The sequence below is a fragment of the Somniosus microcephalus genome, chromosome 12 (genome assembly GCF_052327205.1).
Source record: "Somniosus microcephalus isolate GS21.2 chromosome 12, FLI_Smic_1.0, whole genome shotgun sequence".
In the NCBI taxonomy this organism is placed as follows: domain Eukaryota; kingdom Metazoa; phylum Chordata; class Chondrichthyes; order Squaliformes; family Somniosidae; genus Somniosus; species Somniosus microcephalus.
In genome coordinates this window covers 13,449,291-13,471,830 of record NC_140998.1, presented here as the reverse complement: position 1 = coordinate 13,471,830, position 22,540 = coordinate 13,449,291, and the positions used below count along the sequence as shown (strand labels likewise).

At 48.8% G+C, this 22,540-nt stretch overlaps 1 protein-coding gene across 1 annotated transcript; it reads right to left on the bottom strand.

Annotated features, from left to right (window-relative positions):
• Positions 1-13,840: 13,840 nt before the first annotated feature.
• Positions 13,841-14,740, bottom strand: LOC147109032 (G protein-coupled receptor 4-like). Its single transcript, XM_086004171.1, has one exon. It carries the CDS (start codon positions 14,738-14,740, stop codon positions 13,841-13,843), a length of 900 nt encoding a protein of 299 aa, XP_085860297.1.
• Between the last annotated feature and the right edge of the window lie 7,800 nt (positions 14,741-22,540).

Here is a 22,540-nt window from a genome sequence, read left to right as displayed (position 1 = left end):
CAGAGGGAGCTTTACTCTGTATCTAACCCGTGCTGTTCCTGCCCTGAGAGTGTTTGATGGGGACAGTTTAGACAGAGCTTTATTCTGTATCTAACCCGTGCTGTACCTGCCCTGGGGGTGTTTCATGGGACAGTGTAGAGGGAGCTTTACTCTGTATCTAACCCGTGCTGTACCTACCCTGGGAGTGTTTGATGGGACAGTGTAGAGGGAGCTTTTCTCTGTATCTAACCCGTGCTGTACCTGCTCTGGGAGTGTTAGATGGGACAGTGTAGAGGGAGCTTTACTGTGTATCTAAGCCGTGCTATACCTGCCCAGGGAGTGTTTAATGGGACAGCGTAGCGGGAGCTTTACTCTGTATCTAACCCGTGCTGTACCTGCCCTGGGAGTGTTTGATGTGACAGTGTAGAGGGAGCTTTACTCTGTATCTAACCCATGCTGTACCTGCGCTGGGAGTGTTTGATGGGCAGTGTAGAGGCAGCTCTACTCTGTATCTAACCCATGCTGTACCTACCCTGGGAATGTTTGACGGGACAGTGTAGAGGGAGCTTTACTCTGTATCTAACCTGTGCTGTACCTGTCCTGGGAGTGTTTGATGGGATAGTGTAGAGGGAGCTTTACTCTGTATCTAACACGTACTGTACCTGCCCTGGGAGTGTTTGATTGAGCAGGTTAGAGGGAGCTTTACTCTGTATCTAACCCATGCTGTAACTGCCCTGGGAGTGTTTGATGGGGCAGTGTAGAAGGAGCTTTACTCTATATCTAACCCATGCTGTACCTGCCCTGGGATTGTTTGATGGGCAGTGTAGAGGGAGCTTTACTCTGTATCTAACCTGTGCTGTACCTGTCCTGGGAGTGTTTGATGGGACAGTGTAGAGGGAGCTTTACTCTGCATCTAACACGTACTGTACCTGCCCTGGGAGTGTTTGATGGGACAGTGTAGAGGGAGCTTTACTCTGTATATAACCCGTGCTGTACCTGCCCTGGGAGTGTTTGATGGGATAGCGTAGGGGGAGCTTTACTCTGTATCTAACCCGCGCTGTACCTGCCCTGGGAGTGTTTGATGGGACAGTGTAGAGGGTGCTTTACTCTGTATCTAACCTGTGCTGTACCTGCCCTGGGAGTGTTTGATGGGACAGTGTAGAGGGAGCTTTACTCTGTATCTAACACATGCTGTACCTGCCCTGGGAGTGTTTGATGGGGACAGTGTAGAGAGAGCTTTATTCTGTATCTAACCTGTGCTGTACCTGCCCTGGGAGTGTTACAGGGGACAGTGTAGAGGGAGCTTTACTCTGTATCTAATCCGTGCTGTACCTGCCCAGGGAGTGTTTGATGGAACAGTGTTGAGGGAGCTTTACTCTGTATCTAACCCGTGCTGCACCTGCCCAGGGAGTGTTTGATGGGACAGTGTAGAGCGAGCTTTACTCTGTATCTAACCCGTGCTGTACCTGCCCTGGGAGTGTTTGAAGGGACAGTGCAGAGGGAGCTTTACTCTGTATCTTACCCATGCTGTACCTGCCCTGGGAGTGTTTGATGGGACAGTGTAGAGGGAGCTTTACTCTGTATCTAACACGTACTGTATCTGCCCTGGGAGTGCTTGATGGGACAGTGTAGAGGGAGCTTTACTCTGTATATAACCCGTGCTGTACCTGCCTTGGAAGTGTTTGATGGGATAGCGAAGGGGGAGCTTTACTCTGTATCTAACCTGCGCTGTACCTGCCCTGTGAGTGTTTGATGGCGCAGTGTAGAGGGAGCTTTACTCTGTATATAACCAGCGCTGTTCCTGCCCTGGGAGTTTTTGATGGGACAGTGTAGAGGGAGCTTTGCTCTGTATCTAACCCCTGCTGCACCTGCCCTGGGAGTGTTTGATGGTACAGTGTAGAGGGAGCTTTACTCTCTATCTAACCTGTGCTGTACCTGCCCTGGGAGTGTTTCATGGGACAGTGTAGAGGGAGCTTTACTCTGTATCTAACCCGTGCTTTACCTGTCCTGGGAGTGTTTGATGGGCAATGTAGAGGGAGATTTACTTTGTATCTAACCCGTGCTGCACCTGCCCTGGGATTGTTTGATGTGTCTGTGTGGAGGGAGCTTCATTCTGCATCTAACCCGTGCTGTACCTGCCCTGGGAGTATTTGATGGGGACAGTGCAGAGGGAGCTTTTCTCTGTATCTATCCCGTGTTGTACCTGCCTTAGGAGTATTTGATGGGCAGTGTAGAGGGGGCTTTACTCTGTAACCAACCCGTGCTGTACCTGCCCTGAGCCTGTTTGATGGGACAGTGTAGAGTGAGCTTTACTCTGTATCTAACCCGTGCTGTACCTGCCCTGGGAGTGTTTGATGGGACCGTGTAGAGGGAGCTTTACTCTGTATCTAACCCGTGCTGCACCTGCCCCGGGAGTGTTTGATGGGACAGTGTAGAGGGAGCTTTACTCTGTATCTAACCTGTGCTGTACCTGTCCTGGGAGTGTTTGATGGGATAGTGTAGAGGGAGCTTTACTCTGTATCTAACCCGTGCTGTACCCGTCCTGGGAGTGTTTGATGGGACAGTGTAGATGGAGCTTTACTCTGTATCTAACACGTACTGTACCTGCCCTGGGAGTGTTTGATGGGACAGTGTAGAGGGAGCTTTACTCTGTATCTAACCCGCGCTGTACCAGCCCTGGGAGTGTTTGATGGGACAGTGTAGAGGGAGCTTTACTCTGTAGCTAACCTGTGCTGCACCTGCCCTGGGAGTGTTTGATGGCACAGTGTAGAGGGAGCTTTACTCTGTATATAACCAGCGCTGTTCCTGCCCTGGGAGTGTTTGATGGGACATTGTAGAGGGAGCTTTACTCTGTATCTAACCCATGCTGTACTTGCCCTGGGACTGTTTGATGGGACACTGTAGAGGGAGCTTTACTCTGTATCTGACATGTGCTGCACCTGCCCTGGGAGTGTTTGATTGGACAGTGTAGAGCTAACCCGTGCTGTACCTGCCCTGGGAGTGTTTGATGGTCAGTGTAGAGGGAGCTTTACTCTGTATCTAACCCGTGCTGTACCTGCCCTGGGAGTGTTTGATGGGACTGTGTGGAGGGAGCTTTACTCTGTATCTAACCCATGCTTTACCTGCCCTGGGAGTGTTTGATGGGACAGTGCAGAGGGAGCTTTACTCTGTATCTAACATGTGCTGTACCTGCCCTGGGAGTGTTTGATGGTGACAGTGCAGAGAGAGCTTTATTCTGTATCTACTCCATGCTGTACCTGCCCAGTGAGTGTTTGATGGGACAGTGTAGAGGGAGCTTTACTCTGTATCTAACCTGTGCTGTACCTGACCTGGGAGTGTTTGATGGGATAGTGTAGAGGGAGCTTTACTCTGTATCTAACACACACTGTACCTGCCCTGGGAGTGTTTGATTGGGCAGGGTAGAGGGAGCTTTACTCTGTATCTAACCCGTGCTGTAACTGCCCTGGGAGTGTTTGATGGGACAGTGTAGAGGGAGCTTTACTCTGTATCTAACCCATGCTGTACCTGCCCTGGGATTCTTTGATGGGCTGTGTAGAGGGAGCTTTACTCTGTATCTAACCTGTGCTGTACCCGTCCTGGGAGTGTTTGATGGGACAGTGTAGAGGGAGCTTTACTCTGTATCTAACACGTACTGTACCTGCCCTGGGAGTGTTTGATGGGACAGTGTAGAGGGAGCTTTACACTGTATATAACCCGTGCTGTACCTGCCCTGGAAGTGTTTGATGGGATAGCGTAGGGGGAGCTTTACTCTGTATCTAACCCGCGCTGTACCAGCCCTGGGAGTGTTTGATGGGACAGTGTAGAGGGAGCTTTACTCTGTATCTAACCTGTGCTGCACCTGCCCTGGGAGTGTTTGATGGCACAGTGTAGAGGGAGCTTTACTCTGTATATAACCAGCGCTGTTCCTGCCCTGGGAGTGTTTGATGGGACATTGTAGAGGGAGCTTTACTCTGTATCTAACCCATGCTGTACTTGCCCTGGGACTGTTTGATGGGACAGTGTAGAGGGAGCTTTACTCTGTATCTGACATGTGCTGCACCTGCCCTGGGAGTGTTTGATTGGACAGTGTAGAGCTAACCCGTGCTGTACCTGCCCTGGGAGTGTTTGATGGTCAGTGTAGAGGGAGCTTTACTCTGTATCTAACCCGTGCTGTACCTGCCCTGGGAGTGTTTGATGGGACTGTGTGGAGGGAGCTTTACTCTGTATCTAACCCATGCTTTACCTGCCCTGGGAGTGTTTGATGGGACAGTGCAGAGGGAGCTTTACTCTGTATCTAACATGTGCTGTACCTGCCCTGGGAGTGTTTGATGGTGACAGTGCAGAGAGAGCTTTATTCTGTATCTAAACCGTGCTGTACCTGCCCTGGGAGTGTTTGATGGGACAGTGTAGAGGGAGCTTTACTCTGTATCTAACCCGTGCTGTACCTGCCCTGGGAGTGTTAGAGGGGACAGTGTAGAGGGAGCTTTACTCTGTATCTAATCCATGCTGTACCTGCCCAGTGAGTGTTTGATGGGACAGTGTAGAGGGAGCTTTACTCTGTATCTAACCCGTGCTGTACCTGCCCAGTGAGTGTTTGATGGGACAGTGTAGAGCGAGCTTTACTCTGTATCTAACCCGTGCTGTACCTGCCCTGGGGGTGTTTGATAGGACAGTGTAGAGGGAGCTTTACTCTGTATCTAACCCATGCTGTACCTGCCCTGGGAGTGTTTTATGGGATAGTGTACGGGCAGCTTTACTCTGTATCTAACCCCTGCTGTACCTGCCCTGGGATTGTTTGATGGGATTGTGTAGAGGGAGCTTTACTCTGTATCTAACCAGCGCTGTTCCTGCCCTGGGAGTGTTTGATGGGACAGTGTAGAGGGAGCTTTACTCTGTATCTAACCCCTGCTGTACCTGCCCTGGGAGTGTTTGATGGTACAGTGTAGAGGGAGCTTTACTCTGTATCTAACACACGCTGTACCTGCCCTGGGAGTGTTTGATTGGGCAGGGTAGAGGGAGCTTTACTCTGTATCTAACCCGTGCTGTAACTGCCCTGGGAGTGTTTGATGGGACAGTGTAGAAGGAGCTTTACTCTGTATCTAACCAATGCTGTACCTGCCCTGGGAGTGTTTGATGGGACAGTGTAGAAGGAGCTTTACTCTGTATCTAACCCATGCTGTAACTGCCCTGGGAGTGTTTGATGGGACAGTGTAGAAGGAGCTTTACTCTGTATCTAACCCATGCTGTACCTGCCCTGGGAGTGCTTGATGGGACAGTGTAGAAGGAGCTTTACTCTGTATCTAACCCATGCTGTACCTGCCCTGGGAGTGCTTGATGGGACAGTGTAGAAGGAGCTTTACTCTGTATCTAACCCATGCTGTACCTGCCCTGGGAGTGCTTGATGGGACTCTGTAGATAGAGCATTACTCTGTATCTAACCAGCGCTGTTCCTGCCCTGGGAGTGTTTGATGGGACAGTGTAGAGGGAGCTTTACTCTGTATCTAACCCCTGCTGTACCTGCCCTGGGAGTGTTTGATGGTACAGTGTAGAGGGAGCTTTACTCTGTATCTAACACACGCTGTACCTGCCCTGGGAGTGTTTGATTGGGCAGGGTAGAGGGAGCTTTACTCTGTATCTAACCCGTGCTGTAACTGCCCTGGGAGTGTTTGATGGGACAGTGTAGAAGGAGCTTTACTCTGTATCTAACCCATGCTGTACCTGCCCTGGGAGTGTTTGATGGGACAGTGTAGAAGGAGCTTTACTCTGTATCTAACCCATGCTGTAACTGCCCTGGGAGTGTTTGATGGGACAGTGTAGAAGGAGCTTTACTCTGTATCTAACCCATGCTGTAACTGCCCTGGGAGTGTTTGATGGGACAGTGTAGAAGGAGCTTTACTCTGTATCTAACCCATGCTGTAACTGCCCTGGGAGTGTTTCATGGGACAGTGTAGAAGGAGCTTTACTCTGTATCTAACCCATGCTGTAACTGCCCTGGGAGTGTTTGATGGGACAGTGTAGAAGGAGCTTTACTCTGTATCTAACCCATGCTGTACCTGCCCTGGGAGTGCTTGATGGGACAGTGTAGAAGGAGCTTTACTCTGTATCTAACCCATGCTGTACCTGCCCTGGGAGTGCTTGATGGGACTCTGTAGATAGAGCTTTACTCTGTATCTAACCCATGCTGTACCTGCCCTGGGAGTGCTTGATGGGACAGTGTAGAGGGAGCTTTACTCTGTATCTAACCCATGCTGTACCTGCCCTGGGAGTGCTTGATGGGACTCTGTAGATTGAGCTTTACTCTGTATCTAACCCGTGCTGTACCTGCCCTGGACTGTTTGATGGGACAGTTTAGAGGGAGCTTTACTCTATCTAACCCGTGCTGTACCTGCCCTGGGAGTGCTTGATGGGACAGTGTAGAAGGAGCTTTACTCTGTATCTAACCCGTGCTGTACCTGCCCTGGGACTGTTTGATGGGACAATGTAGAGGGAGCTTTACTCTGTATCTAACCCATGCTGTACCTGCCCTGGGAGTGTTTGATGGGACAGTGTAGAGGGAGCTTTACTCTGTATCTAACCCGTGCTGTAGCTGCCCTGGGAGTGTTTGATGGGACAGTGTAGATAGAGCTTTACTCTGTATCTAACCCATGCTGTACCTGCCCTGGGAGTGCTTGATGTGACAGTGTAGAGGGAGCTTTACTCTGTATCTAACCCGTGCTGTACCTGCCCTGGGAGTGTTTGATGGGACAGTGTAGAGGGAGCTTTACTCTGTATCTAACCCGTGCTGTACCTGCCCTGGGAGTGTTTGATGGGACAGTGTAGAGAGAGCTTTACTCTGTATCTAACCCGTGCTGTACCTGCCCTGGGAGCGTTTGATGGGACAGTGTAGAGAGAGCTTTACTCTGTATCTAACCCGTGCTGTACCTGCCCTGGGAGTGTTTGATGGGACAGTGTAGAGGGATCTTTACTCTGTATCTAACCCATGCTGTACCTGCCCTGGGAGTGCTTGATGGGACAGTGTAGATTGAGCTTTACTCTGTATCTAACCCGTGCTGTACCTGCCCTGGGAGTGTTTGATGGGACAGTGTAGAGTGAGCTTTACTCTGTATCTAACCCGTGCTGTACCTGCCCTGGGAGTGTTTGATGGGACAGTGTAGAGGGAGCTTTACTCTGTATCTAACCCGTGCTGTACCTGCCCTGGGAGTGTTTGATGGGACTCTGTAGATTGAGCATTACTCTGTATCTAACCCGTGCTGTACCTGCCCTGGGAGTGCTTGATGGGACAGTGTAGATTGAGCTTTACTCTGTATCTAACCCGTGCTGTACCTGCCCTGGGAGTGTTTGATGGGACAGTGTAGAGGGAGCTTTACTCTGTATCTAACCCGTGCTGTACCTGCCCTGGGAGTGTTTGATGGGACAGTGTAGAGGGAGCTTTACTCTGTATCTAACCCGTGCTGTACCTGCCCTGGGAGTGTTTGATGGGACTCTGTAGATTGAGCATTACTCTGTATCTAACCCGTGCTGTACCTGCCCTGGGAGTGCTTGATGGGACAGTGTAGATTGAGCTTTACTCTGTGGGCCAGTAATTCCGTTCCCAACACGTGAGTACGGACGGTGTACTCACGCGTGTGGCCGGAGATATTGCCTGATTCCAGCATACACAGCACATGCGCGGGAAATCGGCATTTCCTCTCCTTCGAACTAAGGGGTTAAGAGGTCCAACGCGTGCGCGCAGGACTCTGCGCGCACGCGTTGAACTTCCTTCGTTTTCACAGGTTTGCGCGTGTGCAAGGGCCTGGACTTTTTGGAAATGAAAAAAGGAGGCGTAAGGAGTGGATTCTTGAAGGTAAGTGGTCTATTATTTAAAATTATTGCATTTTTTCCACAGCTTCATTGGTTTTAAGGACTGTACAGTAAGGTAAGTTTATTTTTAGACCCGAATTCGTAAAAAGAAGAAATTTTTCAAAAATTTTATTAATTGTTTTAAATAGTTTTTTTTGAAGTTATTTATAGTTTATTTAATTATTGGGATGTTTTTAAAAATTTTAATTAAAGTTAAACTAGTCTTTTGGGCGCCCGTACTTTTCATGAGTTTGACAGTCTTTACTATCAAACTCATGAATGAGTTTCCCCTCCCCTGATTGGCTGCAGAGTGCTGATCTGATCCCAGCCGGCACATCGCACTAACTACGCCACTGGATCAGGTAAGCACATCGCGCCGACATTGGAACCGGGCCATGGACAGGAAATGCAAGCAGGCCCGGGCTTCAGATATCAGCGCGCAGGATGAGTGCCGATCGGGGGCTTGCACGCGCAGCAAGCACCCAATCCTAATTTCTGGCTCTGTATCTAACCCGTGCTGCACCTGCCCTGGGAGTGTTTGATGGGACAGTGTAGAGGGAGCTTTACTCTGTATCTAACCCATGCTGTACCTGCCCTGGGAGTGTTTGATGGGACAGTGTAAAGGGTGCTTTACTCTGTATCTAACCCGTGCTGTACCTGCCCTGGGAGTGTTTCATGGGACAGTGTAGAGGGAGCTTTACTCTGTATCTAACCCATGCTGTACCTGCCCTGGGAGTGTTTGATGGGACAGTGTAGAGGGAGCTTAACTCTATATCTAACCCATGCTGTACCTGAAATAACAACAGAAAATGCTGGAAAAACTCAGCAGGTCAGGCAACATCCGTGGACAGAAATTTGAGTTGACATTTCGGGTCGAACCCTTCCTCAAAACTGGAAAGAAAAGATGGATCGGAGGCAGGGCTGCGATCGGACAAAAGAATAAAAGAAACAAAAGAAGTAAAAAAGAGACAATAAAAGGTGTTGGAAGCTAGACGAGATGGTAATAGGCTGAGATTGGGTGTAAAGTGTACTGGCAGGGCAAGGGATAGCTGCCAGGTGTGAGAGCGAAACAAAAGGAAAGGTGGGGGGGGAAAGGAGTGGAAAAATTACAAGAAAAAATGAAATAGGGGCCGAGGTTATGATTTGAAATTGTTGAACTCGATATTGAGTCCGGAAGGCTGCAGAGTGCCTAATCGGAAGATGAGGTGCTGTTCCTCGAGTTTACATTGAGCTTCCGTGGAACAATACAAGAGGCCAAGGACGGTGAGGTCCGAGTGGGAATGGAGCGTTGAATTAAAATGACAGGCGACCGGAAGCTCGGGGTCACCCTTACGGACTGAACGGAGGTGTTCCGCAAAGCGGTCACCCAATCTGCGTTTGGTCTCCCCAATGTAGAGGAGACCACATCGTGAGCAGCGAATACAGTACACTAGATTGCGAGAAGTACAAGTAAATCGCTGTTTCACCTGGAAGGGGTGTTTGGGGCCCTGGACAGTGGGAAGGGGGGAGGTATAGGGGCAGGTGTAACATCACCTCCGCTTGAATGGGAAGGTGCCGGGCGAAGGGGAAGGGCTGTTTGGGGTGATAGAGGAGTGGACTAGGGTGTCTCGGAGGGAGCGGTCCCTGCGCAATGCTGAAAGGGGAGGGGAGGGGAAGATACGTTTGGTGGTGGGATCACTTTGGAGGTCGCGGAAATGCCGGAGGATGATCTGTTGAATGTGGAGGCTGGTGGGGTGAAAGGTGAGGACAAGGGGAACCCTATCATGGTTCTGGGAGGTGGGGGCAGGGGTGAGGGCAGAAGTACGGGAGATAGATCTGACACGGTCGAGGGCAGTGTCAATCACGGTAGAGGGGAATCCTCGGTTGTGGAAAAAGGAAGACATGTCTGAAGCACTGGTGTGGAAGGTGGCATCGTCGGAGCAGATACGGTGGAGACGGAGAAACTGGGAGAATGGAATAGAGTCCTTACAGGAAGCGGGGTGGGAGGAAGTGTTGTCCAGGTAGCTGTGGGAGTCAGTGGGCTTGTAGTGAATATTAGTCGATAACCTATCCCCAGAGATGGAGATGGAGAAGTCGAGGAAGGGAAGGGAAGAGTCAGAGATGGACCATGTGAAGGTGAGGGAAGGGTGGAAATTGGAGGCAAAGTGAATGAAGTTGTCAAGTTCAGGACGAGAGCAGGAAACGGCACCGATACAGCCATCAATGTATCGGAAAAAGAGGTGAGGGAGGGGACCCAAGTAGGACTGGAACAAAGATTGTTCCACATAGCCCACGAAAAGGCAGGCATAGCTAGGACCCATGCGGGTACCCATGGCAACACCTTTGATTTGGAGGAAATGAGTGGAGTTAAAGGAGAAGTTGTTCAATGTGAGAACAAGTTCAGCCAGGCGGAGGAGGGTAGTGGTGGATGGGGACTGGTCGGGCCTCTCTTCAAGGAAGAAGCGGAGCGCCCTCAGGCCATCCGGGTGGGGGATGGAGGTGTAGAGGGATTGTACGTCCATGGTGAAAAGGAAGCGGTTGGGGCCAGGAAACTGGAAACTGTTAAAGTGGCGGAGGGCGTCCGAAGAGTCGTGGATGTAGGTGGGAAGAGACTGGACAAGGGGAGAAAAGATGGAGTCAAGATAGGAAGAGATAAGTTCCGTGGGGCAAGAACAGGCTGAAACGATGGGTCTACCAGGGCAGTCCTGTTTGTGGATCTTGGGAAGGAGGTAGAAGCGGGCTGTGCGGGGTTGGGGAACTATGAGGTTGGTGGCAGCGGGGGGAAGATCTCCAGAGGAGATGAGGTCAGTGACAGTCTTGGAAACGGTGGTTTGATGTTCGGTAGTGGGGTCATGGTCCAGGGGGAGGTAGGAGGAGGTGTCGGAGAGTTGCCGTTCAGCTTCCGCTAGGTAGAGGTCTGTACGCCAAACAACAACAGCACCACCCTTGTCAGCGGGTTTAATGACAATGTCAGGGTTGGATCTAAGAGAATGGAGTGCTGCAAGTTCAGAGGGAGGTAGGTTGGAGTGAGTGAGGGGAGCAGAGAAATGGAGACGGCCGATGTCACGGCGGCAGTTAGCGATGAAAAGATCTAGAGAGGGTAAGAGGCCAGGGGGAGGGGTCCAGGTAGAACGGGAATTCTGCAAGCGGGAGAAAGGGTCAGTTGTGCGGGGGGAAGACTCCTGGCCAGAGAAGTGGGCACGGAGACGAAGGCGGCGGAAAAAGAGCTCAACATCGTGCCGAGCTCGAAATTCATTGAGGTGGGGGCGTAAGGGGATGAAGCTCAGGCCTTTGCTGAGGACTGATTGTTCGGGGTCAGAAAGTGGAAGGTCAGAGGGGATAGTGAAAACGTGGCAGGGGGTGAGATTGGGAGAAGGGGGGTCAGAGGAAAGTGAAGGGGAAGAAGGTTCCGGAGGGGCGTTGGTGTCCAAGAGTTGATGAAGCTTGCGATCCTTGACATCAGAAAGGAAGAAGAAAAGTTTTTTGTTGAAGCGTCGGATGAGTCGAAGGATGAAATGGAACTGTGGACCCGGACAGCTTTGAGATACAGTGCGCCGGTGCTGCTGAAGAGAGAGGTCGAGTGTGTTCATGTGGCGCCGCATGGCGTTGAGCGTGGATCTCAGGATGCGGCGAGAGCAGTAGTTCAAGGAACGATGAATATCTTGGAGATATTTGTAATCCTGGGTGGATCCGAAGCACGAAGGGTGGAAGTTTAGTTGGAATCCACGTGGAATAAGTCGGAACCGGAGACAGTTGCTGAGGAAAATGATGTGGCTGTGAAACCGAGTCTTGGCAGATACCTGATCAAACACGAGAAGGGAAACTGAAAGTAATGAAGATGAACAAGGTTGAAGAGCCAAACGGAGTTCCTCAGAGTCCACATCACGGAAGACCTCTCCTGGTCCCTCAACACCTCCTCTCTGGTGAAGAAGGCCCAGCAGTGCCTATATTTCTTGAGGAGGCTGAAGGGATGTAATCTGTCACCCTCGATCCTCTCTAACTTCTACCGCTGCACTATAGAGAGCATCCTGACAAACTGTATCATGGTATGGTATGGCAGCTGTAGCTCCCATGACCGGAAAGCCCTGCAGCGGGTAGTCAAAACTGCCCAACGCATTACCGGCACCCGGCTACCGACCATAGAACATATATATCAGAAACGCTGCCTACGGAGGGCACGGTCCATCATCAAAGACCCTACCCACCCCAGCCACAGTCTGTTCGCCCTCCTACCATCTGGAAGACGCTACAGATGCATTCGCACCCGTACGACCAGATTTAGGAACAGCTTCTTTCCCAGGGCTGTCATCCTACTGAACTCCACAAACAAACACTAAAGCCTGCACATCTGCCGATGCACTTTATTATGGTCATATTTATGCTAATATATATGTACAAATGTATGTTGAAATGTTTAAGTGTCCTAATCCAAATTGTACACTCTCGGGAGCCGCAAGCCTACATTTCGTTGTACTGCACTTGTGCACTAACAATGACAATAAAAGTTGATTTGATTTGATTTGATTTGATCCCGTCGAAGAGAAGAGCAAAACTTCTTCAAGGTAGGCATTCCTAGAAGAGGTGTGGCAGTGAACCAAACACTAGTACGATAGCAAAATACTGCGGATGTTGGAAATCCGAAATAACAACAGAAAATGCTGGAAAAACTCAGCAGGTCAGGCAACATCCGTGGACAGAAATTTTAGTTGATGTTTCGGGTCGAACCCTTCTTCAAAACTGGAAAGAAAAGATGGATCGGAGGCAGGGCTGCGATCGGACAAAAGAATAAAAGAAACAAAAGAAGTAAAAAAGAGACAATGAAAGGTGTTAGAAGCTAGACGAGATGGTAATAGGCTGCCCTGGGTGTGTTTGATGGGACATTGTAGAGGGAGCTTAACTCTGTATCTAATCCGTGCTGTACCTGCCCTGGGAACGTTTGATGGGACAGTGTAGAGGGAGCTTTACTCTGTAACTGTGTTAACAAACTTAGGAGTGCATTATACTCACTTGGTGTAGAAAAACTGGGAAAGCAATCTCCGGCACTAAAATCCCTCAGATTAATGATCAGCTAAGGTATACTTGGGGTGTCCGCGCAATAATGAGGCGTTAGCGGAGTTTAAATGGAGGTGGTCGACCTACCATCCCATTCCATCTCCACCACCATCTCTCCTGGGGCCTTTGGATGGGTGTCCCATGCGGGAGCTTCATTATCTGATGCTAATTAGGGTCCAATAGTGTATGTCGGCCCCCAAAGCAGTTTTCTGGACCTACTGGCCGTATCACTGGGCATGGATGCTTTGCTCAGTTAAACCTGGCGGTCAAGGGGAAGAGGCCCAAAAAGGTTATTTGAAACTTTTTTTTTGGTGTGTCATAATGGGCAATTGTGTCTCCCTCCCCCCTGGGGAGGCAGCGGGCACTGTGGTGGTCCGGCCGCCCTGGTCGTGCTCGGTTCCTGTCTGCCGCCAGATTTGATGGTTTGAAGGGCGCGCCAGGCAGCCAGCTGAATCAGACGGGAACCTGATTTCTCTCTGCAAATTTGGCTTCTGTGACATACATCGGACCATGGTGCAATTACGAGGGACAGCTGGGTGGAGCGTGCGCTGTGGACTCCCTGCACAGTTGTACTGGGTGGTCCCAAACGGGCCTGTATGTGATGTGAAGCACACTGGAGGAGTGGTTTATCTAACTCTGGCCTCATGCATCCACGATTTCCTTCGCTCCTCCATTGGCGGCCGTGCCTTCAGCTGCTTAGGCGCTAAGCTCTGGAATTACCTCCCTAAACCTCTCCGCCTCTCTACCTCTCTCTCCTCCTTTAAGACGCTCCTTTAAACTTGCCTCTTTGACTGAGCTTTTGGTCACCTGTCCTAATATGTGGCTCGGTGTTAAATGTTGTCTGATAATCGCTCCTGTGAAACACCTTGGGATGTTTTACTTTGTTAAAGGTGCTATATAACTGCAAGCTATTGTTGTTGCAATGAGGCCGGCCCTCAAAATGGACCGAGGGAGTCCGGCCCGCATGCTCCTTGGGCTGTCCGTCCGAACATTAAAATCTACCATACAGTCTCTGGAGAATGTCCTTCCCAGTCATGACCAAATGAATAATGTCTTGTTTGGCAGCGTCACAGAGCAAGCAGTAGAGAATGGGGTCGGCGGCGCAGTTGAGGCCAGTCAGTGCAAAGGACACTTTGTAAAAGGTGTACACTTGCTGGGCGAAGTTGCAGTTGCCTGGCTCACCGAGACTGCGGACCAGCATGATGGCCTGATACGGGCCGAAGCTGATGGCGTAGACAAGCAGCAGCTGAAGCAAGAGTTTCGCAATCTTCTTCTTCTCGCTGTCCACGGTGGCGGCGCTGCCCGCGATCGCTTTTAAAATGCGCTGGGAGCAAAAGAAAAGCAGGGCCAGCGGCGAGCAAAAGCCGACGGCGAATCGGGTGATATATTCGACGGTCAGGGCTGGCTGCATTGGGTAAGCCTCTTCGTACACCAAGGAGGAAGCAAAGTTGGTGAAGAAATCCTGCTTTTGGAGCAACAGTGCATGGCACGTCAACTGAACGGCCCAGCAGACGGCTGCCCGCACTGTCCGCAGCCCAAAATACCTCAGCGGATGGGCGATGGCCAGGTAGCGATCCATGGAGATGCAGCAGAGGAACGCAGGGCTTAGGTACATGGTGCTGTACATCACCACGATGAGCAGGTTGTACAGCGCCATGTCGGTGTGGGGGCTAAAATAGTCAACAAACCAGTAAGGCAGTGTGAGTGTGTACAAGATATCGACCAAGGACAGGTTCAGTAGGTAGATGCCAATCTCATTATCGCGCTTCACGTGTAAGTTCCCAGGCAGGCTGACGAGAAATGCAGCCACGTACATGATGGGGACCAAGACGGACTCCACGCTGGTGTCGACAGTGCAGCTGGAATTGCCTTGTGTCGCGTTGTCTGTCATTCTGAGCTGCCCTGATGCCAGTAACTCAAAGCCTATTCTGTCACCTGTGATTGAAGACACAAAGGGATGTTTTAGATCTCAGTCCTGGGCTGCTTGTTGCTTGTTTTGAATCATTGGCCCGGATATTCCGATCCCTACGGGTGAGTACACATGTAGGGACATTGGAAACGCTGGTTTCAGGCACGCACAGTGCATGTGCTGAAAACCGGCATTTCCGATCTGTCAAGAATGCGCTGCGGGCCGATAGTTCCGCTTTCTGGAGACCCTCCGCCCGCAGAAAACCCTTAGAATCCTTACGCTTGGTAAAAGCAGGCGTAAGGCCTGCTTTTACCAGGATAAGAGTTGAAAAAAGTTTTTAAAATTTCAGTCATTTACCATTTAAAAATACTTTTAAAAAAAGGTAAGTTTATTTTTAGTCCCGTAAAAATTTTTAAATATTTTTTCAAAAAATTAAATTTTTGTTTGAAATATTTAATTTATTGTAATTTCAACTAATTTTAAAAAGGTGATGGTTTTTTAAAAATGTATTTAAAGTTTTACTATGTTTTTTCATTGATCTCCATTCATATATTTCACAGGTCTATCTGTCAAGTGTATGAAGGGAAATTCCCTTCTTTGATTGGCCCCCCATGGCCCACGTGATCCCAGGGACGCTTGCGAACCGCCTGCGCCTCTGGGATACGTGGGTCCTGTGCACTTGGAGCTGGAGAAGCCCAGGAGCGGAACTATACGCACCTCGGGAGCCCTCAGGTAAGTGCGTACATTTTTTCCAGATCGGAGACCTCCGCACGCGGGAAGCCTCTGATCGGAAAATACGGCCCAATATCCTTCACAAATACAAAGTGATGATCAGGCTATGGAAGTATGTACTTGCAGTCAATAGGCAGATATTTGCAGGCTGGGAGTGTGTAACGTGTGTTCTTGGAGCGTGCTAGGTGTGGGCACATCAGAGAGATTGCTCCCGTCGTTCAAGAGGACTAGAAGGTAGAGAGAGGATAACAATAATAGATGACTTGAGAACAAAAATCTAGGCTGACACTTCAGCACAGTACTGAGGGAGCGTTGCACTGTCGGAGGTGTCGCCTTTAGGATAAGATGTTGAACCGAGGCCCCGTCTGCCCTCTCAGGTGGACGTAAAAGACCCCGTGCTCATTTTGAGCAACCCTCTATGAGACTTCTGGTGGAAATTAGTTGATATCAGCTGGGGCAGCAGCAAGGGAACAATAAAATTTCTCCTGGGCCAGGAAGGGTTAAAATCAGACAAGATCCCCATTCCATATCTATTGGGGAGCAAATAAAAAGCGATATGAAATACAAAAAGAGAGAGATGTCCCGTACCTGAGTAACAAATGTTGGCTGACATAAAGTATCAATGGACCGTTTCCAGATGGACCCAGCTTGTGATTCTCTGGTTTCCCATTTGTAGTTCTCTGCTGAAGATTCTCTCCAACTCCTCAGCTTCTTGCTGCTGCCTGGAAACCATCACCACTGAAATGCCACAATTACATGCACCGCACTTTCCTCTCATCGCCGTAGTTAAATGTAATCAAATCATATTTGGTGCGATGGAAAATTCATGTAAATATAAAACCACCCAATGAACTCTGGAGTTAGCTGGTGCCGCCCATGGAATAGTGGGACAGAAGTGAGTCAAAGAGAGACAGAAAGCCATGAAATGGTGGCATAAGATAATGACTCGCTCGCAGCCAGAGTGTTCTTTATTGCCGAGAAATTGGCAGTGGGACCATTAAATAGCTTTTGACTTGCGTTTATAGGGCACCTTGTCACATTTCTCAGACACATCCCAAAGTCATTAAATATATTCAAGAAGGAGTTAAATATATTTCTTAAGGCTAAAGGGATCAAGGGATATGGGGAGAAGGCAGGGACAGGGTACTGAATTTGGATGATCAGCCATGATCTCATTGAATGGCGGAGCGGGCTCGAGGGGCCGAATGGCCTACTCCTGCTCCTATCTTCTATGTTTCTATGTTTCACATAAAGTGGATTACTTTGAAGTGCATTGACTGTTATCACGTAAGCAAATGTAGCAGCTATTTTATGCAGGGTAGATCCCACAAACACCAATGAGGTGAATGAGACTTCACCTGTTCTTTGGTGTCATTGGTTGAGGGGGGAACATTGGCCAGGATGCTGGTAGAACACCCTGCTCTTCTTTGAATAGTTCGATGAGTTCTCTGATGTCCACCTGAACTAGCGGAACAAGCAGGTTGGTTGGACATATCATGTGAAGAAAGGCGCCTCTGGTAATGTAGCACTCCCTCAGAGATCCTTACAGCAGTCAGATCATGGGAACACCATCATCTCCAAGTCCCCTTCCCAGTCACACACCATCCTGACTTGGGGCATATACCATTGTTCCTTTGTTGTTGGGTCAAAATTCTAGAACTCCGCACTTAACACTGCTGTGGGATCGCCATCAGCACTAGGACTGCAGCGGTTCAAGAAGACCCACCACCACCACCTTCTCAGGGGAACTATAGGTGGGCAACAAATGCAGAGACAAGAACAAATTAAACACCATGACAAGCTGAAGCAATGTAGATATCCATGACATGACATATTGGCCCAGAAATTCGGGTCGGGGGCTTCCCGCGGGTGCAAGCCTCCGACCTGCACTTACCTTGCGCGCCGGCCGTTGAGCTGTGGGCCCGCGTGGGATTCCGATCCTGGGCCTGCTCCAACTGCCGGCGCGCAGTGCTTGCGTATCCCAGGGGCGCAGTTAGTTCGAAGCGTCCCTTGGGATCCCGTGGGCCATGGAGAGCCAATCGGAGCAGGGAATGCCCATTCATAAGTTTGACAGGAAGAGCTGTCAAAACTTATAAATACTACGGGCCCCAAAACATCACTAAATCTTCAAATAATTTTTTTTTTAAATCACATTTTTTAAATAAACTATAAATTATATGAAATAACTATTTTAAACAATAATTAATTTTTTTTTTTTTAATTTTCTAATGGGGCTAAAAATAAACTTACCTTGCTTTAAAGTATTTAAAAATAATAAACCTGTGGAAAAAATGTTTTAATTTTAATTAATTCACCACTTACCTTGTAAAAAGCAGGCCTGCTTTTTAAATGTCTAACTTCTGCAGACTAACCCTCCCGGGAAAACCTGCAAAAAAAACCTAAGTTCGATGCGCACGCGCAGCCTCTCCCGCGCACGCGTTCGACCTCTGAACCCCTTTCAGGGGAATGGAAGTGCTGGTTTCCCACGCATGCGCAGTGCATGCAGGAAACCGGCGCTTACGGGCGAGTACCCAGTGCGTACTCACCCGTGGAGACCCGAAGTTCTGGGCCATTTTAATATGTTCAGCTGAAGGCCTCACTGAGTACTGGGACATTGCTTTGTGTCTTGTATTAGATTTCTTTACTCGAGAGCTGATCTAAGCCTTTATTTTCTTAATAGTGAGAGATTGGGAGCAGTGGCGGAGCAATGGGATTTGGGTGTCCATATACACATCATTATTAGCGAGTGCACAGGCATAGAAAGTAATCAACAAGGCTAATAGAATGTTGGCCTTCATCTCGAGGAGGCTGGAATACAGAAGTGAGGAAGCGACCCTTCAGTTGTGCAGTTTTGGGAACCGAACCACCGGAAAAGTAAGATCAAAATACTACTGATGCTGGAATTCTGAAATAAAAGCTGGAAACACTCAGCAGGCCAGGCAGTATCTGTGGACAGAGTTAACTTTTCAGGACGATAACCTTTCACCTTTGGAATCTTTGGAGTTCTCTGCCCCAAAAGGCTGTGGGGGCTGTCGTTGAGTATATTCAAGGCTGACATCGATAGATTTTTGGATACTGAGGGAATCAAGGGCCATGGGGATTGGGCGGGAAAGTGGCATTGAGGCCGATGATCACCCATGATCTTATTGAATGGCGGAGCAGGCTCGAGGGGCCGAATGGCCGACTCCTGCTCCTAATTTTTATGTTCTTATGTTCATCAGGACATGCAGGAACGATATAATGGCCTTGGAAGTGGCATAGCATAAATTCACCAGGCTGAAAGGGTTAAATTATGAGGACAGGTTACAGTGACTTGGTTTGCATTCCTTTGAGTTTAGAAGGTTGAGGGGTGATTTAATCGAGGTGTTTAAAACAACAAATGGGTTTGATAGACTAGATACAGAGTAACTGTTTCCTGTGGTGCGGGAATCCAGAACAAGGGGGCACAATCTTTCAATTAAATTAAAGCCATTTAGGAGTGAAAGTCGGGAAGCAATTTTTCACATAAAGGGTATTGGAAATCTGGAACTCTCTCGCCCCAAAGGACTGTGGATGCTGGGGCACCATTGACAGTTTCAAGAATGAGATATGTAAGGTTATCAAGGTATATGGAACGAAGGGCATGAGGTACAGATCCACCATGATCTAATTGAATGACAGAAGAGGCTCGAGGGGCAGAATGGCCTCCTCCTGTTCCTAATGTTCATAAAAAGCTCAACAAACTCTGCTTTCAAGCCCACTATTTCTACATGTACTGGGGTGAAAATCCTTAGGATAACTTCTCAACATTTTAATTCTGGTGGCTTGGAACTCCCAACCACTACGCTTCCCCCTGCCCCCCGCCCCCCCCCCCCAAGGTCAGAAACCCAGTCCGGATATCCGAGCTGATATGCACCAGCGGTTCCCACATCGGCCCTTGACTGGTGGCGAGGAGTTCCTAAGTCCAAAGTATCCGAAGAAGAATATTTTTTTCTTCCAACTCCAACTGGATCCATTCGACAATAGACAAGTAATCGAGGGGATCGATTACTTTACACTAGCCAAGGGGATCATGTTAGCGCTCAACTGACATGAGTTCTGCTGAGGCCTTTCTTGGGTCCCTTGGTGGCCCCTTGATATAGGGGGTGGGGGGAGATCCACCCACACCTGTCCCCGACTAGAATTTGAAGGTCTGTTTTATTAGCGTGGAATCCCAGATTCTGGACAATATTCCATCCCCCCCTCCCCCGGCGTAAATCCTACATATGTTCTCTCTCCATCTCCCGGAACATTGGGCCCAATGTTACTATCCAGTAAGTGACCCCAGAGGATTGTAACAGGATGTCATAGCACCACATGTCCAAGCTCATCTACTACATGGATTTGTTGCTGCACTTTTCAAAAATATAATGAAATCACCATCAGCCTCATATGTCTGGAGTATCTAGTCCTGCTCCATATAGAGTATCCAGTCCTGCTCCATATAGAGTATCCAGTCCTGCTCCATATAGAGTATCCAGTCCTGCTCCATATAGAGTATCCAGTCCTGCTCCATATAGAGTATCCAGTCCTGCTCCATATAGAGTATCCAGTCCTGCTCCATATAGAGTATCCAGTCCTGCTCCATATAGAGTATCCAGTCCTGCTCCAAATAGAGTATCCAGTCCTGCTCCATATAGAGTATCCAGTCCTGCTCCATATAGAGTATCCAGTCCTGCTCCATATAGAGTATCCAGTCCTGCTCCATATAGAGTATCCAGTCCTGCTCCAAATAGAGTATCCAGTCCTGCTCCATATACAGTATCCAGTCCTGCTCCATATAGAGTATCCAGTCCTGCTCCATATAGAGTATCCAGTCCTGCTCCATATAGAGTATCCAGTCCTGCTCCATATAGAGTATCCAGTCCTGCTCCATATAGAGTATCCAGTCCTGCTCCATATAGAGTATCCAGTCCTGCTCCATATAGAGTATCCAGTCCTGCTCCATATAGAGTATCCAGTCCTGCTCCATATAGAGTATCCAGTCCTGCTCCATATAGAGTATCCAGTCCTAGAGTATCCAGTCCTGCTCTATATAGAGCATCCAGTCCTGCTCCATATAGAGTATCCAGTCCTGCTCCATATAGAGTATCCAGTCCTGCTCCATATAGAGTATCCAGTCCTGCTCCATATAGAGTATCCAGTCCTGCTCCATATAGAGTATCCAGTCCTGCTCCATATAGAGTATCCAGTCCTGCTCCATATAGAGTATCCAGTCCTGCTCCATATAGAGTATCCAGTCCTGCTCCATATAGAGTATCCAGTCCTGCTCCATATAGAGTATCCAGTCCTGCTCCATATAGAGTATCCAGTCCTAGAGTATCCAGTCCTGCTCTATATAGAGTATCCAGTCCTGCTCCATATAGAGTATCCAGTCCTGCTCCATATAGAGTATCCAGTCCTGCTCCATATAGAGTATCCAGTCCTGCTCCATATAGAGTATCCAGTCCTGCTCCATATAGAGTATCCAGTCCTGCTCCATATAGAGTATCCAGTCCTGCTCCATATAGAGTATCCAGTCCTGCTCCATATAGAGTATCCAGTCCTAGTAGATATAAATAATTCAGTCCTGCTTGATGCAGGGCATTCTGCCCTGCTCCAAATAGACTGGGCACTAAGTCCTGGTGTATAAAATTTTTGTTCTATTAAGCATTGATAAGTGTGTCTCAGAGCAATAGGAGAGTGTTGGTTGGGCTGCCCTGGTCATGTTTCAATTGGGCTTCATGACAAGGGCAAAGTGTACTGTTTACCCTTTATCCTTCTTTATGATTAGTTCCAACCAATGAGCACAAAGTCTTCAGTCTCTGGGCCACTCCGGACATGAAAGAGAATGACAGACAAGAAACATATGCTGTGTGCTTGAGTTTCTTCAGTCCAGGGCTGCCACACCTTGGTACTGTGGGCTGCGTCCGGCATTATTAGGGCAGAGAATTAACTGCGGCAGTACAGAGGCTACGGTGCCAGTGTCACTATTCGCTCGGGTTAACGAGGAACCTTTTCCTCTTTAAAGGGACTATTTAAAAGTACTCTGGGTGCAGATTGTGATCTGTGACCTCTCTGTGCCATTTAAATGTCAACAGAGAGGGACTGACATTCATTCCCACAGGTAAAGATCAATAGAGCTGATTAGTTTCCCAGAAATGGGTGTGTTTAACCTCGAGAGACCAACAGATAATGCAGAGCTGCACGGTTTTAGGACAGCGAAGTTGGGAAAGTGTTCAGGGCTGAGGAATGAGAAAATACGCCAACAAAAGGAACAGTGGACGTTGGCACTATTCAAGGGCTGAGGTATTAATAGCCACACAAGAGCTTTGAGTTCTTCGCTCAGGTAAGTTGCTATATAAAGATATAAATATGATTATTGAAAGAATGTGAGAAAATAATAAACGCAAGAAGATCCAGGAGCCAGTGGTTAATGTGCAGGGCTGGACTAACTTACAGGTCTCTGTGGAAAGAAGAAGTAATGAGGTCTGCAAGGATTTAACTGTTCCTGCGCAGTGTTAACAATCTTGGTTGCTACAATTATGTTTTGCGGAGTTCATGGCCAGAGAGAGTGTTATAACTCAGCGCCTCTTACTGAGGGTGGGGTGTAACAGGCAGAGACCTGGATTTGGCTATTTGCTGGTTTTACACTGACTGAAAAGGAACCATAGAATGATACAGCACAGATGGAGGCTATTCAGCCCATGGTGTCTGCGCTGGCTCTTTGGTCGAGCTAAGCAACACCTCCCATACCCCCCACACATGCAGCACCTTTCCCCTATAGCCCTGTAAATGTTTTCCCTTAAAGTATTTACCCAGTTCCCTTCTGAAGGGAAGTGGGCCACCCGCCGCATACTGCTCATTGGCATATAGTCTCAGGTGTCAGTTTGGATGGATGCAAAAAGCAAAAATGTGGAGCGGGAAATTGCACGGAAGTGAAACATGAACGATAGGAGCTAATTAAAGGTGATTGGCACAACAGACGAGCCTAAATTATGAATGCGTTTCGGGAAGTTGCCAATTATTAGTTGCCTTCGGGAAGCCTCTGTC

Coding starts and splice junctions, on each gene's coding strand:
- LOC147109032 (XM_086004171.1), bottom strand. CDS start 14,740: ATGACAGACAACGCGACACAAGGCAATTCCAGCTGCACTGTCGACACC.